This window comes from Pteronotus mesoamericanus, unplaced genomic scaffold (assembly GCF_021234165.1).
Source record: "Pteronotus mesoamericanus isolate MK-2021 breed Mesoamerican mustached bat unplaced genomic scaffold, CSHL_Meso_final contig_56, whole genome shotgun sequence".
Classification (NCBI taxonomy): Eukaryota; Metazoa; Chordata; class Mammalia; order Chiroptera; family Mormoopidae; genus Pteronotus; species Pteronotus mesoamericanus.
Window position 1 is genome coordinate 21,617,598 of NW_026555201.1, and position 18,670 is coordinate 21,636,267.

At 38.2% G+C, this 18,670-nt stretch overlaps 1 protein-coding gene and 1 pseudogene across 1 annotated transcript in view; one reads left to right on the forward strand and one right to left on the reverse strand.

Annotated features, from left to right (window-relative positions):
* Positions 1 to 36: 36 nt before the first annotated feature.
* METTL25 (methyltransferase like 25) overlaps positions 37 to 18,670 on the forward strand; it is an 88,635-nt gene continuing 70,001 nt past the window's right edge. Inside the window, exon 1 of the mRNA XM_054580169.1 lies at positions 37 to 365. Within this exon, the coding sequence (XP_054436144.1) occupies positions 107 to 365 (259 nt within the window). The 5' untranslated portion in view covers positions 37 to 106. The remainder of the gene's footprint in view (positions 366 to 18,670) is intronic.
* On the reverse strand, positions 9,635 to 13,732 carry LOC129075927 (protein BEX1-like; annotated as a pseudogene).

Below are 18,670 nucleotides of genomic sequence, written 5' to 3' on the forward strand. Positions count from 1 at the left end.
CTCCAGCGTGGATCAGAGCTCTATTTATCCGGCCTGTGCCACTTTCAGGGGAGCCCTCGCCTCACCACCAGATTTGCGCCACCTACAGCTCGGGAGGGTGAGCGTCATGGCGGCTTCTTGCCCGCTCCCGGTGACCCAGGACTTGTCCACGTTGCATGCCAAGTTGCAGGGGCTGCTGCAGTTCCTGAGGGAAGCCCTGTCCATTTCCAATGCACATACAGTGGATTTCTACACGGAGTCCTTGTGGGAGAAACTGGTCGACTTGCCTCCGGAAACTGTGCTGGAGGTGCTGAAGAGGTCGACCACGGAGGCAGAGGCCCGGCGCTTGGACGCGCGCCCCCTGGTGGAAGCCGAGAGAGAACCAGGTGAATAGCGGGTGGGAGACCGAGAGGTTGTCCGGAGCCCGCCCAGATTGCCCTCTAGCGGAAACGGAGCACAATTGGATGAGCCGCGGGGCGGGTCCCCGAGGCTAGCCTTTGGGGAAAGCCTAGGTGGAGATCAGGTTACCGGAGGGGCGGTGCGGGCACTGTCCCGGGATCCCACTTTCGTTCCTGGATGCTTGTGTATTTTCTCAATTTGAAGAGAACTAGAAACAGGCAGGGGCGTTCAATCACTTAGTAATTCAGCAATCATTTTTGACTGGGAGGAAACAAGAGAAACAGTGTTCTCACAATACTTTATAGATGCCTTGTGGAAACACTGCAGAATGTAAATCAACACTTAAGACATCAAGATAATTTCTAATGATGATAATGGGCCAAGAAGAAAATAAAAGCAGGCAAATATGATAGCAGTTGTGTGAGGAGGCTCCTTAAACTTAGGTGGTCGGGAGCATGAGAAGACGACAGCCCACAGTGAGCCACGGGAAGGGATTTCAGGACCTGGGAACCGAAGAGGCCTTGAGGCTGGAAAGGGCGGAGCTGACTTAGGTTCTGGTAGAGGCTGAAACCACTAGCTGAGCAGCGGCAGGTGCAGAGGTCTGGGAAGTAGGCAGGGGCCAGACGCGCAGGGCTTTTTATCTAGCTTTGGGAGGATATTAGATCTTAGGTGTGATGAGACACTTTGGAGCCATTTAGTCAGTATAATGACCTAACTTACATTTGAAAAGATAACTCCGATAGTTATTTGAAGAATAGACTAGTGGGGCAAAAGCTGAGAGGCTAGTTAGAAGAGATTTTCAGTACTATTGAATACAAGAAAGAGATGGTTATATCCTGGACTAGGATGGTGGCAATGAAGATCCGGAATATATACTAGTTCATTTGAAAATTGTTTATAAAGTATCTACTATGTGCTTTGAATTTTTGTAGGCTGTGGAGTTTCTTAACCTCAAGAAACTTAGATTCGGCCAAGACTCATATATTTTGGAAGTAGAATGTTGAGAGGACACTAACGGGCTCCTGGGTTTTCTCTTACTTTGCTTCCAGGTGCTCCTAACCTTGCCCATGCTATTCATTGATCATTCTCTGAATGCAAAGCACCACTAGGGGAGTCTCCTAAAATAGGACTTGGTAAATACTGGTTTCCTTCGAGTGATAGTTCATTGTTGAAAACTTAGGCACGTCTTCAGTTTGCTCTCCTAATATCCACTGCTTACGATAATATGGCAACTTGAACTCCAAAAGAGCAGAGACCATGTTTGTCCTATAAACAGATGTTTTCCCAGTACTTAGTAAAATAACTGGCATGCATTAAATACTCAATGAATATTTGTTACATGAATGAATTAATGAATGACTCATAGAGCTTCCCCACAAAAGAAACTTTTTTTTTTTTAAATATAAAGCCCAAAACTTTCATGTGGGTTTAACTTTGTCTTCTTGCAATGGAAGAATTAGATTATTTTACATATTCTAATAATAATAATAATAATTGGCTTAATTGATAGTTATTTACTCTGCAGTACACTAAGCGTTTTCTCTTTTAATCTTTACATCAGCCTTGTGAGATGGGTTCTCTTTCTCTCAGGTTATGAAATTGTAACTTGAGGAGTTAATTTGTCAAAGGCACAGCTCTTCATGGAGTTTCAAACTAGGTCACCTGACTCCAGAGTCTGAGCTCTGCCACCATGATAAAAATCTACTCTGAATTACTTAGGAACGGATTCCAATGGTCATGATTATCAAAACTAATATTTTTATGACACTAATACATTCTTTTTTTTTGTTTCATTTTATTTTTATTGTTTCCCCTTCAAGAATGTAAGTATAGTGTTGTTTACTGCTGTATACCTCGTGCCTGGAACAACGCCTGGTCAGAGTAAGTGGTTAGTAAATATTTGGCAAGTAAGTAAATGAATGAATGAATGAATGACACCACTTATTTACGCTAGGAATAAATTTCTAACATCTTTTGGGAAAACATGTCGTTCAATTTTTGATCTATCCAACAAAGATAGAATCTAGGTTTAATTGTTCACCTATGAAATGTCTTTGGTCCTGCAAACTTTTTTATACAAAATATTCAATTTTACAGATGGTCACTTGCCTATACTGCTAAAAAGAATGAATTTTTATAATTTATTTTTGTAAGGAATTTTAATTTTTTTAAGTAAAGATTATTTTAAAGATGTGTATTTTTCTCTATTCCTATATACAGTCTGTTGTTTGTGTCAGAGAAAAGCAGTAGAATCCTTTGACCAGATGTGTATTTTACGTAAGAATTGTTAGCTACTACATGCAGTATAATTTAGCAGTTAAATTGTAGACTTTTGAGTCTGATATGGTTCAAACTCCAGTTCTAACACTTACTAGCCGCTGTGACCTTGTAGAAGTTCATTCATTCAGTAATTACTGAGTGTCTCCTGTGTGCTAGCACTTTTCTGGGAGCTGGGGATATAGCAGTAAACAAAACCAACAAAAATCTCCACCTTTATCTTGCTTGCATTCTAGAGGTCAGAGTTAGACCCCAAAAAAAAAAAAGTGCCAGAAAAATTAAGTAGAAAAGGAAGGAGTAGATAAGGGGACATGCAGGAGAAAAGTATGTTTGCAATTTTATATAGGTTGTTTCAGCAAGACTTCATGGTGATGACTCTGGAAAAAATCTAAAGAAGGTAAAAAATGAATCATGGAGCTATCTGGATGGAAAGCAGTCCAGATAATGAGAACAGGGATCGCAGAGACCCTGAGGTGGGAGCATGCATGAAGACTGGAATGGATTTCCATCAGGGACTCACAAGGAGTATGGTTTTGTATGAGGAGTTACAAGTAAACACAATTCCCAGAGCTGCTACGAGTTAATGCACAGTGGATGGAAGTACACTAACAGATGTTTGGCACAATCATTTGGTGTTTTACGAGACCGAGTTTTTTCTGAAAATCCTCAGTGTAGCCATTTTGATAGATTTCTCTTGCCAAATGATCTTCTGGCCCAGTCGGAGTCCTGAAAGTTTCTTCTCCGTTCAATAAAAGACCTAGCTGAAAAACAAAATCGTGATTCTCCACAATAAAAAAGATGTTGAACATAACTACATTTCAAGGGCATAAAGTATAGGTGTTACAGATTGAATTGTGTCTCCAAATTTCTTATGTTGAAGCTCTAATCCCCAGTGTGACTATTTCTGGAGGTGGGGCCTTTGAGGAGGTAGTTAATGTTTTAATGAGGTCAGTCAGGTGGAGCCCTAATCCAACAGGAAGAGGAAGAGACAGCAGGAGGGCAACATGGAGAAAAACAATGTGAGGGTATTGTGAGAAGGCGGCCATCTCTAAGCCCAGGACAGAGGCTTCGCCAGAAATGAACTCTGGCAGCACCTTGATCTTGGACTTTCAGGTTCCAGAATTGTGAGAAGGAAAATATATTCATTGTTTAAGTCACCTAGCCTGTGGTATGTTGTTATGACAGTCTGAGCAGATGAGTACAATGGGCTTTGCAGACAGACTACCTGCCTGGATTCAAGTCCTGGCTCCCCTACTGACTAGCTTTGTTAACTTGGGCTTTCACTGTTTGGGATAACTCAAGTATCTACTTACTGGAGTACTATGAAAATTAAATGAGTTAATACATAGAAAGAGTTAAGAATATGCCTAAAAAATAGTAGCACTTAATTCATTCATTTATACAACTCATGTTTATTGAGAACCTTCTGCCTACCAGGCCTTGTTCTGGGCCCTACAACTATGGTTTCGAACACAACAAAGTCCCTGCCCACGTGAAGCTGATGTTTACTGAGGGTGGATACATAATAAACTCTGTATGTAATGTTAGGTAGCGTAAATACAATGAAGAAAAGCATGGCACGCAAGGGGTAGCGATGGCGAGCAATGCTATTTTGGATACAGTGATCAGCAAGGGAAAGCTTACCTATCAAGACAACTTGAACAGAGACTTGAAGACAGTGAACAAGCCAGTCATGCAACTATATACGGAAGAACAGGTACCCAACCTTCAGACGCTGGGTTGCTGGGAGCGCGGCAGAGCTGTTCGAGTTAGACTGGTAATAGATACGGTTTGAGAGGTGGCCTGAGGCAACTTCAGGTAGTGCTTGTAGGCCGTACTGAGGGCTTGGCTTTTACTCTGAGTGAAATGTCAAGCTCTCTAAGGATTTTGTGTGATGGTATGTTGTGATTTATGTTTCAAAGAGATGACTCTGACTACTGTGTGGTGAAGAGCCTATTGGAAGATAAGGGAGGAAGCAGAAAGACAAGATAGAAGCTATTAAAATAGTCCACGGAGGCTTCAGGAAATGGCAGCTTGAAGAGGTCAGGCAATTTGTAGCAGATAACTGATCAATTCTGGCCAGGTTCCTTGGGGTGAGCATCTGAGTAATTAATTTACTATATTTTAACTGAACAATACAGAAAGTGTATACCAGTGATTATTATTTTGTGGAGTTTTCTCATAAATTATTTTTATTGCATTTAGTAGAAAAGAAATTAAAAATTTCTTTTTAGCCATCCTATGTAGTTTTTGTTGGTGGTGATGATGGTAGAGACTGGTGCATTGAAATTGTGCTCATATGTAATTTGGAACACATGGAGCCAGAAAGCATGTTGGAAATAGCAAGTGAGAACAGAGAAAGAATTAGTGTCATCTGTTATGCTCTATTGTACTTAACTTCTGTTTATTCATTTTCCTTATATATTTTATCCTGGGTTACAATTGTGATTATAAGTGAAGGTGAGCAAAAAATGCAAATAAATATGTGGAAACCTAGGATAACTTGTCATCATACTTTGTTTATTGATTATATAAAAGTGCTTTTATATTTTTTTGGATGAGACCATTTAGAGTTTGAATTTATATTCTAATATTTAACAGTATAAACCCATTTCTGTTCTCCACCTCACCCTATCCCTATACCTTTGAAGTATTAAAAAGTTCAGTAAAACAAAGTTCATGGAGAGTACGCTCATCTATGGCATTTCCCCCCTCATTCTACTTAAATTATACTTTTGTTTAGCTAATCAGAACAAACTTGAATATCCATTTTATGTTGTTGTTTGTTTAAATTATGTCAAATCATTAGCCTTGCAGTTATAGTAACCAATCTTCACGGTTTGTCATAATTTAAATTCCTTCCCTGATTCACCAAAACCAAACAAACAAACAAAAAACAACTTGCCTACATGGCTTCAAGACTACTAGGGCTTATGTTTCTTATATTTTTTCATCTCATCACCTCAGTGACCTCTCCTCCATAAACGACTTAACAGCCTTCCTGTTACTCAGGCTCCTGATTTCCCCATTCTTCTGCCTCTATTTCTCTTGGATTTGCTGTTTCCTCTTCCTACAGCAAATAGTTTGGCCCTCTCCTTTTTTAAACTTACAACAGAATTTTAGCAATCAGTCTGAGCTGTTATTCTTACCTTCGGACTCTATATTTCATTCAAACTGACCTTCAATTATCTGTCAAAATGATAGCTTTCGTCTTATTATTCTTCTGCTCAAAAGCCATCACAGGTCCCCATTTTCTGCAAAATAAAGTTCTTCATCTTACGGTCTTGGCTGCTATTGCCTCCACCTGGAACCGCCACTATTAAGGTAGGCAAACAGGGGGCAACATAAAAGAATATGGTTTTCGTGGTTATCATGTATAGTTTTGAATCTTTGCTCTGATCCTTTAGTGCTGCATAATCTTGTGTAAAATAGTTAAGCTTTTGAGCCTCAGTTTTTTTTCATAAAAAAAAAAGGTGAATCAATTCTGCCCTGAGTGGGTAAATGAGATAGATGTTAAAACCTACTCAAATAAGTGAGTAGGCTTAATAAATATTAGTCATCTCCACTGTATTCTGCTCCCCTCAGGTAGAGGCAGACGAAGCTAGTGTCAGAAGACCTACTTCTTTCCTTCTCTAATGCTGATTAGTTGTTTATCTTGCACAGGATGTTTAACTGTAGTCCTCAGTTTTCTAATCTAAGGAAGTAACTGCCTAGGGTGTTCCAATAACTGAGGTGGAAAAATATCCACCCCCTAGTCTCACATGGCTTTAAACATGTCTTATATGACCCATTAAATGTTTATGTTTTTTAATATTTTCAGCAAACATTCTAAAATTGACATATACACAAATGTGGAATTGCAGCTTCTCTTGAAAAATATCAGAAAATCTGGCCATTTTGTTATGTATCTTTGTGTGGTAAATACCTCCCTTTGTGAAGGTGTATCCTCTTCCCCTACCTAGCTTCACAAACTGAAATAATCTTCCTGGCCCCTCACAGAGTTAGAGTTTATGGCTCTTGGTTTGTGGGCTTCAGTCAGTTTGAAAATGAACTCAGGTGTTTGCCTCTCATTTTCAAAAGAGACTGAGAACTGAAAATAGTTATGGATCATTTGACTAATAGAAATCTAGGGTTGCTTCCAGTGCTCAGATCCTACAGAAATAATAATAATTTAAAGTTTTTACTCTCCATACCTTAAGTGTCCCTGCTGTTAAAGCCAGCATGTTGAGGGCCTAGATCAACCTGAATCTTGGGATGAAAGAGCCTATGATAAGTCATTATTGGGTCAGCCAAGTTGATAAATGATTGAACTTTCTACATGGTCTGACTCTAGATCAACTTTAATCATGATGGTGGCTGAATTAGTTTGATGTCAGTTCTCAATTTTTAAGATATATCTTCGACCAAAGTTGAAGGGAGAGAATATGAGGGAGTGGTAGACCATTATCAATGCTTCTTTTGCCATCCTTGCTGTACCCACATACCTTATTCTTCAGCTTCCTTGTCTCCTGATAATTCCGTACATTTTTTGCCTCTCTGATTTTCTGCATGCAGTCCTCCTTGCCTGGAACTCTCCCACCCCATCTATTTAATAAGCATTTACTTATTTCTCATGTACTTTCAAAGCCCAGGTCAAATTATACTAAACTAATAACCAGAATAGTCATCTGTAGATTCTTTTATTCCTACCATTATTAGAGCACTTATCACATTGTCTTATAATGATTTATTGCCTTTGACTCTCTGGTCTAAGTTCTGGTATCTAGTATATACTAAGTGCCGCATAGTAGAATCTCCTTCATTAAATGTTTGTTGAATTTAATATGGCTAAGTAGAGAGTATATAGGCCTTCCAGGTAAGTAGAACAGTGTAAGCAAAGGAGTGAAGATATTTCGGGACAGTAAGGAACACAGGGCAAAATATTCACAAATTCATAAATAGCTAAAAATAAGGTTATAAAAAATATTGTAGCCAATTTCAGGAGACTGGTCTGTTAAATTGTTTGGAATCATCCTTCCTTGGGGGCACAGGTTAGGATCCCTTAGTGATAGTCCCGAGATGAGCGATGTTCCTGGGGCAAGATGGAAATGGAAAGGGGGTGGTAGGGACTATCAAAGGGAAAGGAGGGTGGGGGAGGTAGAAGAAGGTCAAGAGGGATAAATGGTGGTGGAAGGAGACTTGACTTGGGATGGTCAACACACAATACGATATACAGATGTGTATTACAGAATTGTCCACCTGACACCTGCATAATTTGATTAACCAATGTCACCCCAATACATTCAATTTAAATAAGTAAATAGGATGTGATAGTTTTAAAAGATATTGTACAAAGAAAGTTGGTAGTTATTCGTGACTGATATTTATATAGAGTTCAAAGAAATGGAGGAATCAGAGAGAATTCCAAGATTTTGAATGTGGAAGTGTGTTGAACAATAACAATGAGTAATACTGTTAGCAACGTTATTAAAATCAGCTGAGGAGCTGTTTGGGAAAACCATGCATTCTGTTTCAGATATATTGAATTTGACGTAACCCAAGTGGAGCATCTATACTTACAAATAGGCACAAAATTTTACATACCGCTTTAGGTGATTCATAGGGTTCTTTAGCTTTTACACCTCAGGATAAGAGGTTGAAAGCCTTATTAGTATCACAAGATCTGTGCTCATTCTTCATTTTCTTGTAACTGTTTGTTCCTTATTATGTAGATTTTCATATTTCCAAGCATTTATTTAACTAATTTTAATCAAATGCAGAAATAGTTCCTCTCTCTGTGAGGGGAACCAGCACCAGTTGTCAATTACTAGAGCTTAATTCTTCCCTCTTATTTGATTATTTAAATCAAAATGGCAAATTTAAACCTAAAGCTTAGGCTAGCTTTTATAAGTTTATTCTCTATACAGCAGCCACCTTGAATAATAGCCCCTAAAGAATAAAATTGATTTTTATGAATTATGTACGTCATTATAAAAATTAAGTAAAGGACAAGATCTGGAGGTACAGTAGGAGCTAGATAGAGAAAAATGTATATTTAATGCAAATTCCTTTTGCATGTTTCCTTTACTTGGCAAATGATCATAACTGTATTTAGTTATGAGACAGTAGAATTACATACACATGTGTTTTGTATTAATGTTGAAATGTAAGTAATGGAGTTTAGAATAACAAGAAGTTAAACTCAAGTTAATGAATGATATGCACAATGGAAAAAAGTAGTTTTAAGGGAGAGTTGTGACTTAATTTTATTCTCTCAAAACCTCTTTTTAGTAATTTAATTATACTTACAATTACAGTTTACCTGGGACGGAAAAGTCTTTTGTGTGTCTTGCCTCAGTAATAAAAAAACTGAAAAGTCTCTTTTATTCTTGAAAGCCTGGAAGTCTAGGCCCATGTCAATGTATAGAAAAGAAATACTGGTCTTCTCAGTAAGAGATCAATCACAGAGTTAGTTACTAAGATACTGACATTGTTGAGGCACCGTGGGGAGTGGAGCTTGCAGCGGTGTTCAGGAACGACAGTTGACAGAGGAAAGATTTCTGTGGTAGGAACAAGCAAAGAACAAGGAATCGACTTCAGAGCACTCACTGCACTGAAATAGATAACCTTTAAAGTATCCTTTACAATTATAACATCAACTTTCTGAAGTTATACAATCTAGAACTTATTTTGTTTTTTACTAACAATCACATTGATTTATTAACTTTAAATTTATTTTTTGGAAAATAGTTACTTAATTCTTAAATACTTCTAATTTTTTTAAAACTGCTTTATTAACTTCACAACATGTAATGAGCATCTTTCCATGCAATAGGTAAAACTTCCCTGCTGACAGAAACTTATAAATTGGATGAAACACAACATTCAGTTAGAAGCTGGTAAGAGGAGACCCATAGGAAACAACACGAAAAGGTTTACAGCAAGGCACATCACGAACATGTAAGTTTAGGAAGGAGGTGTGTCTCCCTATTAACCAGGGAAAACATCAGGATTCAGGGCATAAGGCAAAATTCATCATGATGGTCATGGTGAGGGGGGTCAGTGCTACCTGCCCGTAGGCTATGACTTAACTGCTTTCCCCTCAGCTTTTCCATCAGCTGTCTCATACCATCCCCAGTTCTTTCCCTATTTTCTTGTCTCATCCTTGCCTGTGGCTCTCCAAGCCTCTGACCCCCATCCCATCTATACTGCAGGAGGGGGTTGCCTAACACGCAACGGCCTGCGATTTCCTCTAGGCCCAGGATATTCACCATCTTCCAAAGGGAGAGCCAAGCGCTCTCCTTTAGTAGCATCTTGCCCCTTTTCATCCTTTTTGTCATTTTCCTGGTTGGTATTTTCCATGTTGAGATTTTTTACTGCTTGTTTTCTTGGGACGCCATTGCTCCTGGGCCTATCCTTGGTGTGTGCTCCTTGTCCGGATTCTCGCCACGAGTGCGCCACTGCGACACTTGGACTCACAAACCTGCTCCCCTTCCGCTGTCTCATCTTGAGACGCCCCTGGTCCACGCGCCCTCAGGTCCAGTGGCAGCAGGAAGCGGGAAGGGTGCGAGTGACCACGGGCTCTGACCTAAATACTTCTAATTTTAAACTGAGTTTGAAATTGTTGAATTTCTAGCTATCTGCTACCTCTTGGTTTTGGTTATTTTCTGAAAAAAGACACTTGATCATAGGAAATTAAAACATTGTAATAATGCAAACTTGAAACTCTTCATCAGGTTTTTAAGGTGTAGTGAAGTTATAACCTATTTGCCAATTTTCACAAAAAATTCGGCAAGAAATACCATTAGTGCTAAAATTCTCTCCTGTACTTTAAAGCTAATTCTATAATGGTGCCCAGTGCTAACCACTGGGCTCCCAAACACTAAGTGAAAACACTTGCTTTCATCCTGTGTAGAATGTAGTACTCAGTGTTGACTACTGGACACCTTTGTTTTATCTCAAGTTGCAGTTGTGCCTTCATTCTAATGATCACGGTCTTCCAAACCGCCTTTCTCCTCGTAGGCCCTGCATTTGGAAACTGAATATCTGTATTGATCTTGGTTTCAAGGATTTTCTAGTAGCCTATGTGATGTTCTAGGCCTAAATATTTGAGCATGTTCTACCTCATAGCCCAATGAAATCCTAAGGGTTACGATACTCAGTTACTTAGTTTGGACATCATGATTTGGGGGCTGCCACTATGTTCTGGATTCTGTGTTAGGATAGTGTTGTTTATGTGTGCACGTGTGCACGCGCATAGTCACATCTGTGTGTGTAATTAAATGTGTGTATATATACATTATGCGTATATATACATATGTATATATATGTGTGTGCAAGGGTGTGTATATTCTTTAAAACATCATTATAAAATAGGTATTTCCTCCTATGTTATAGATAAATCAAGTATTAGAGCAAATAAATAAATTGCTCATGGCCACACAGGAATAAACAGTCTGAAAACCAGAATTCAAACTGAGTTCTTGCTCATTCATTTACTCATTCACTCAGTGAGTACTTACTGAGTACCAAGCATTATTCTCAGTTCTGTAAGTACAGCAATAAATGAAAACCTGTGTTCTTTTGGATTTTACTTGCTTTGTCAGATGGTGTAAGAGCTATAAAAATTTACAGAGGATCAGAGAGGAATGAGAATTGAGTGGGGATGTGGTGTGAAATAGGACTGTCAGAGAAGTTTTTACTGAAATGGTGACATTTGAGCAAAGACCTGAAGGAAGTGAGAGAGTGAGCCATAAAAATATCTGATAGAAGACGGTCTCGGACAGAGTTGAAAAGAAGGGCAAAGGTCTGAGTGAGCGCATCCCATGTGGCATCTCAGTACAGTTCTAACTGGGAATCGCTGATTCCCCCTGGAGTCCACACCGAACTCCAGTTGTCCACATGCTTTGCAAATGATAATTCACAAAGTCTCATAGATGAATCACAAATTGTAACAAATTAGCTTTATTCAGATTCAGTTTTTACAGTGCACATAGCGTGTGTCTCTGAATTGTTTCTTTTTTACAAGTTTATATTTCATTTAGCGAATCAATTTCCAAATTGCTGAGATTTTTGTGTGCTTTATTTTTCTTCAAATTAAACTGTGAAAAGAGGCTTCGGAGTTAAAATACTGTGGTTAGATTTTCCTATTTTTATATTTAATTTTATTTTTTATAAATAACAGTTAAATGTGGAAACTGCTTTTGAAATGTTTACAGGTGCTTTATATAGTCAATCTAATGTTAATATTGGCACAATAAGGACATGCATGTCAATTCTTTATATCTTATAGTTACTAAGAGCATAGTTTACATGTTGAAGTAACATATTTTTTTCATTTTATATGCAGCCATAAATTACCCTAATATAGCTTTGACAAAAAGTTTCATAGCACATAATTGGATGATATAAATTTATTTATTTAATTATTTTTGAAATAACAGTATATATTCTATTTTCTTCCTCATATAAATGATAAGATTATAGATAGATTAAACATTCATAAAATTTAACACAACCCACCTATAATTTTCATAGTTCAGCAAGTCAGACTCTCACTTTGCATTTAAGTCTACTAAGCCAGTAAAAAGACTTGAAGCCTAAAGTCAACAGAATCCAGAGCTTTAAACTGTGTTATTAAATTTGCACTGAATCTAAGTAAATTGCCATTTTAGAAAACATATCTAATTCAACTCAGCCAGCACTTACTGAGCATTGTGCTATAGGAGTGGTTTTTTTTTTTTAATTCTATTTTATTGTTTATGCTATTACAGTTGTCCCTACTTTTTCCCCCTTTGCCTGCCTCTACCCACTGCCCCCCTCCCTCAGGAATTTCCCACACTGTTGTCTGTGTCCATAGGTCATGCGTATAGAAGATCTGTCTGGAAAAAGTCCAGCCATTGTTAATATAACGAGAATGTTTTGCACAACATCAAGGTAACCTGGCAGCCAAGGAGAGTGGACTGGAATGAGTGTGCATGAATAATGATGACTTGACCGTACTAGTCAGGGGCTGTGGTAGACGCTGTTGAGTGAGTACGTGTACTGTGTGGTTGTGGCATTCAAAATGACTGAGCAAGTAGAGCAATGCATGTGCGTCAGATTTTGTATTAAGCTTGAACATTCCTCTGCGGAAACTATTTGGATGGTTCAGAAGGTCGCAGATGGGCAACTGCTGATTGGCAGCTTTATCACGACAGTGTACCCACTCAGGCATCACGTCTGGTACAGGGTTTTTTGGCGAAACATCAAATCACCCAGGTGACTCAGTCCCTGCTCTTACAGCCCAGATTTGGCACCCTGCTGCTTCTGGCTTTTCTGAAAACTAAAATCACCTTTGAAAGGGAAGAAATTTCAGACCATCAGTGAGATTCAGGAAAATACTTCAGGGCAGATGATAGCAATTGGGAGAACCATGTGCAGTCCCAAGGTGCCTACTTTAAAGGGACTGAGGCATCATTGTCCTATGTGCAATGTTTCTTGTATCTTCTTCAATAAATGTCTCTATTTTTTCATAGTACCTGGCTGGATACCTTCTGGACAGACCTCGTATGTTCTTTTGCTACTCTCTCCACCTTTCATCCTATCCCCCATCACCCTCCCTTCTGACAGCCGTTGGTCTGTCCATGTATCTATGCCTTTGTTTCTCTTTTCTTCATTAGTTTATTTTGTTCATTAGATTCCACATGTAAGGGAAATCATATATTTGTCTTTCATTAACTGGCTTATTTCACTTAGCCAAATACTCTCTAGATCCATCCATGCTGTAGCAAAAGGTAAGAGTTCTTTCATTTTTGCTGCCATATTATGTGCATTGAGTAAATGTACCCCAGTTTTTTTATCCACTCATCTCCTGGTGGATATTTAGGCTGTTTCCAGGTCTTGATATTGTAAATAACACTGCTATGAACATAGAGGCACATACATTCTTTTGAATTGGTTGTTTTGGGACTCTTAGGATATATTCCCAGAAGTGGAATTACTGGATCAAAAGACAGTTTCATTTTTAATTTTTTGAGGAAATTCTATACTATTTTCCAAAGTTGCTACATCAGGCTGCATTCTTACTACCAGTACACTAGGGCTCCCTTTTCTCCATATCCTTACCAGCACTTGTTGTTTGTATATATATTAATGATAGCCATTCTGGCTAGTGTGAGGTGAAATCTCATTATGGTTTTAATTTGCATATCTCTGATGATTAGTGATGTTGAACAGTTTTTCCTATGTCCTCCTTGGAGAAGTGTCTTCTCAGGTCCTTTGCCTATTTTTTAATTGGATTGTTTGTCTTCCTGGTGTTGAGTTATATAAGGTCTTCATGTATTTTGGAGACCAAACCCTTATTAGATTGATCATTAGCCAATATGTGCTCCCATACAGTGGGTTCTCTTTTCATTTTAATGATGGTTTCTTTAGCTGTACAGAGCTATTTAATTTGTGTAGTCCCATTTGTTTATCTTTTCCTTTGCTTTCCTTGCCCTAGGAGACATATCAGCAAAAATATTGTTATGCAAGATGTCTGAAATTTTACTGCCTGTGTTTCCTTCTAGAATTTTTATGGTTTCACAACTTACATTTAAGTCTTTTTTCCATTTAGAGTCTATTCTTGTGTATGGCGTAAGCTGGGGTCTAGTTTCATTTTTTTTGCATGTACCAGTCCAGTTTTCCCAATACCATTTATTAAAGAGACTGTCTTTATTCCATTGTATGCTCTTGCCTACTCTGTCAAATATTAATTGTGGGATAATTTCTGGGCTTTCTGTTCTGTTCCATTGATCTATATGCCTGTTCTTATGCCAGCACCAGACTGCTTTGATTACAGTGACTTTACAGTATATCAATAGTTTGATATTAGGTATTGTGATACCTCCAATTCTGTTCTTCCTTCTCAAGATTACTGAGGCTATTCAGAGTCTTTTTTGGTTCCATATAAATTTTTGGAATATTTGTCCTAGATCTGTGAAATATGCCATTGGTATTTTAATAGGAATTGCATAGAATCTATAGATTGCTCTGGGTAGTGTGGACATTTTAATGTTAATTCTTCCAATCTGTGAACATGATATATCATTCCAATTATTCGTATCTTCCTCAGTATCTTTCTTTAGTGTCCTATAGTTTTCTGAGTACAGGTCTTTTACCTCCTTGGTTAAATTTATTCCTAGGTACCTCATTTTTGTTGTTGCATTTTAAATGGAATTTTTTTCTTTCTTTCTCTTTCTGATAGTTGATTAGTGGTATATAAAAATGTCATTAATTTTTGAGTATTGATGTTGTTTCCTGCTACTTGCTGAATTCATTCATTAGGTCTGGTACAGCGATAACCAATCTTTTTGGCACCAGACACCAGTTTCATGGAAGACAATTTTTCCACAGACTTTGGGGTGGGGAGAAGATGACTTCATAGCCTGCCATTGGACGGACCTTAATTGTCACTTGCCACTCACTGATAGGGTTTTGATATGAGTGTGCAAGCAACTGCTATATTATGGTCTCTGTGCAGTCACACCGCTCTGCTAACGATGATCTGTGTTTGAAGCCGCTCCTCAGCACTAGCATCACCACCTCAGCTCCACTTCAGATCATCAGGCATTAGAGCCTCATAAGGAGTGAGCAACCAAGGTCCCTTGCATGTGCAGTTCACAGCAGGGTTCGCACTCCTACGAGAATCTAATGCTGCCGTTGATCTGACAGGAGGCAGAGCTCAGGCAGTAATGTGAACATGGGGAGCAGTGATAAATACAGATGAAGCTTCACTCACTCACCCACTGCTCACCTGCTGTGCAGTCCAGTTCCTAACAGGTCACAGACCAGTACCAGCCTGTGTCCTGGGGGTTGGGGACCCTGGCCAAGTATTTTTTTGGTGACATATTTAGGGTTTTCCATGTACTATATTATGTCATCTGTGAATAATGACAGTTTTATATTTTCCTTTCCAATTTAGATGCTTTTTATCTCTTCTTCCTGTCTGATTGCTATGGCTAGGACGTCCAGTTCTATGTTGAATAAGAGTGGTAAAAGTGGACATCCTTTTCTTATTCCTGACCTTAGTGGGAAAACTTTTAGTTTTTGCCCATTGAGTATGATGTCGGCTGTAGGTTTTTCATATATGGCCTTTATTATGTTGAGGCATGATTCCTGTATTCCTTCCCTACTTTGCTGAGAGTTTTTATGATAAATGAGTGCAGGATTTTACTAAATGCTTTTCCTCCATCTATTGATATGATCATGTGTGTTTTATCTTTCATTTTGTTTATGTGATGTATTGTATTTATTGATTTTTGAATATTGTACCAACCTTGTATCCATGGAGTAAATGCCACTTGATCATGGTGTATGATTTTTTTAATGTATTGCTGGATCAGATTTGTTAACATTTTATTGGGGATTTTAACATCTATGTTCCTCAGAGATATTGGCCTATAATTTTCTTTCTTTGTTGTGTCCTTATTTGGTTTTGGAATTAGGATACTACTAGCCTTATAAAAAGAGCTTGGAAGTCTTCCCTACTCTTAAATTTTTTGAAGGAGTTTGAGAAGGACGGGTGTTAGTTCTTCTTTAAATTATATGCAAAATCAACTGTGAAGCCATCCAGTCCAGGACTTTTGTTTGCTGGGAGTTTTTTAATTAACTGCTTCAGTTTCATTAATGGTTATCAGCCTATTCAGGTTTTCTGATTCTTCCTGATTCAGTTTGTGAAGATTATATGTTTCTCAAAATTTATCTGTTTCACCTATGTTGTCTACTTTCTTGGCATATAGTTGTTCATAGTATTTTCTTACAATCCTTTGTATTTCTATGATATCAGCTGTTACTTCTCTTTCATTTTAGATTTTATTTATTTGGGTCCTCTCTTTTTTTCTTGATGAGTTTGGTTAAAGGTTCATCAATTTTGTTTATCTTTTCAAGGAACCAGTTCCTGATTTCATTGGTATTTTGAATTTTTTTTTTAGTCTCTATGTCATTTATTACTGCTCTGGTCTTGACTATTTCATTTATTCTACTTACTCTGGGCATTGGTTGTTGTTGTTTTTCCAGTTCTTTTAGATGTAGGGTTAGATTGTATATTTGAGATTTTTCCTGCTTCTTGAGCTAGGCCTGTAGTGAAATTTTACTGCCTATGTTTTCCTCTAGGACTTTTGTGGTGTCATGGCTTATGTTTAATTCTTTTATCCATTTGGAGTTTAATCTGGTATATGGTGTAAATTTGTGGTCTAGTTTCATTTGAGATTTTTCCACCCTCTTTAGGTAAACCTGTATTGCTGTGAACTTCCCTCTCAGGACTGCTATTGCTGTGTCCCAGATTTCAAGTTGTTGTTTGTTCATTTTTGTTTCCAGGTGTTTTTTATTTCTTTCTTGATCTCATTGACAACCCACTTATTTTTCTAATAATGTGCTATTTAGCCTCATGTATTTGAATGTTTTTGAGTTGTTTTTTAAAATGAGGGTTGATTTCTAGTTTCATGCCATTGTGATCTGAGAAAATGCTTAGTGATTTTAATCTTGAATTTGTTAAGACTTATTTTGTGTCCTAATATGTAGGCTATCTTTGAGAACATTCCATGTGCACTTGAGAAGAATGTATATTCTGCTCCATTGGGATGAAATATTCTGTAAATATCAATTAAATCAAATAATATGTCATTTAAGGTTTCTGTTTCCATGTTGATTTTTTTTTTTTTTTCATCTGGGAGATCCTGTGATGACAATGGGGTGTTAAAATCCCCTACTGTGCCTGTTACAGTAGGTCTCTTCCTTAAAGTCCACCAAGAGTTTCTTTACATATTTAGGGGCTCCTATATTGGGTGCATCAATGTTTGCAAGGGCTATATCCTCTTGTTGGATCGATCCCTTTAGTACTGTGTAGTGACCTTCTTGTCTCAAGAGACAAGCCTTTGTTTTGAAATCGATTTTGTCAGACATAAGTATGGCTACAGACACTGTACCTGCTGTGTGTGGGCTCACCCTGTCCTTGTCTCTTTCCATCTTCTTCTGTGCTTCTGTTTATAAATTTCCAGGTGAGTTGCACTTCAACTGGTTTTTCAAGATGAATACTCAGCAATTTAGCTGCAAGTCTGGTCTGGGTCTGGGAGCAAGGAGATGGAGCTTCTGACTACTCTGCAGCCATCATGGATTCCCTGTGCTATAGGAGTTTTATCATCAGGGGAAAAATCTCTATGAAACTCTCGCAGGGGCACTGGTGAGAGTTAATAGAGTTGGAACCACTGCGCTGGTAGTGTGTGGTGGGGGGGTTCCCCACAGGAAAGACCTTTTTACAGTAGGATTGATGGGTGGCTGGATATACGGGTTGAAGGCACAAGGAGCCTTTAGAGTAATGAAAATACTTTTATCTTCAGCCCTGGGTGAGGGATGACGCTATTAAAGAGCATAAGAAGTAGAAAGATTTGGCAAGCATGAGAATGTTCAGTTCAGTTTTGAACTTTTTGAATTGCAGATATCTCTAGGACATTTATGTAGAAATGAATACAGAACATTTTTATGTTCTTGTGAAGACTTATTAAGAGGGTGCTGTTGATTTCTCCTTGAAATTATAGGTGTGAGACTGTGCTAGGCTGAGTTATAGTAGCAATAGCGACCTTCACTCTAACCCCTGTAACACAGTAAAACCTCAGGATCAATGCATAATTGCATTACATTCTAAAATATTCTAAGTCACTCGTTTCTTCGTGCTGCAATTATAAACATTAGGGCTGAAATGAGGTTTTCTGCCGCTGTAACGGGCTCTGCAGTGCTAGCGAAGTCCTCCTAGTGGCTGCAGTGATCCTGCCACCACGGAATCTTAGAATTTGTTTCTCCCAGTGTAGCTGGAAGTGCTGCCATCGTAAGTGAGTTGAAGAATTGTTTTTATTCATTCAATCATTCATCTAGTCATTTTCTACTAACTGAGTGCCTGCTGTATGCAAGGTGGTATTGCTTTTCAGCTGGGCATGAAACAGTACCATTGTTTCGTTTCTAAAAGTAGATACCACAACAAAACCTCATCATAAAATTTTTATTTTCTTCTCAGAGACTTATC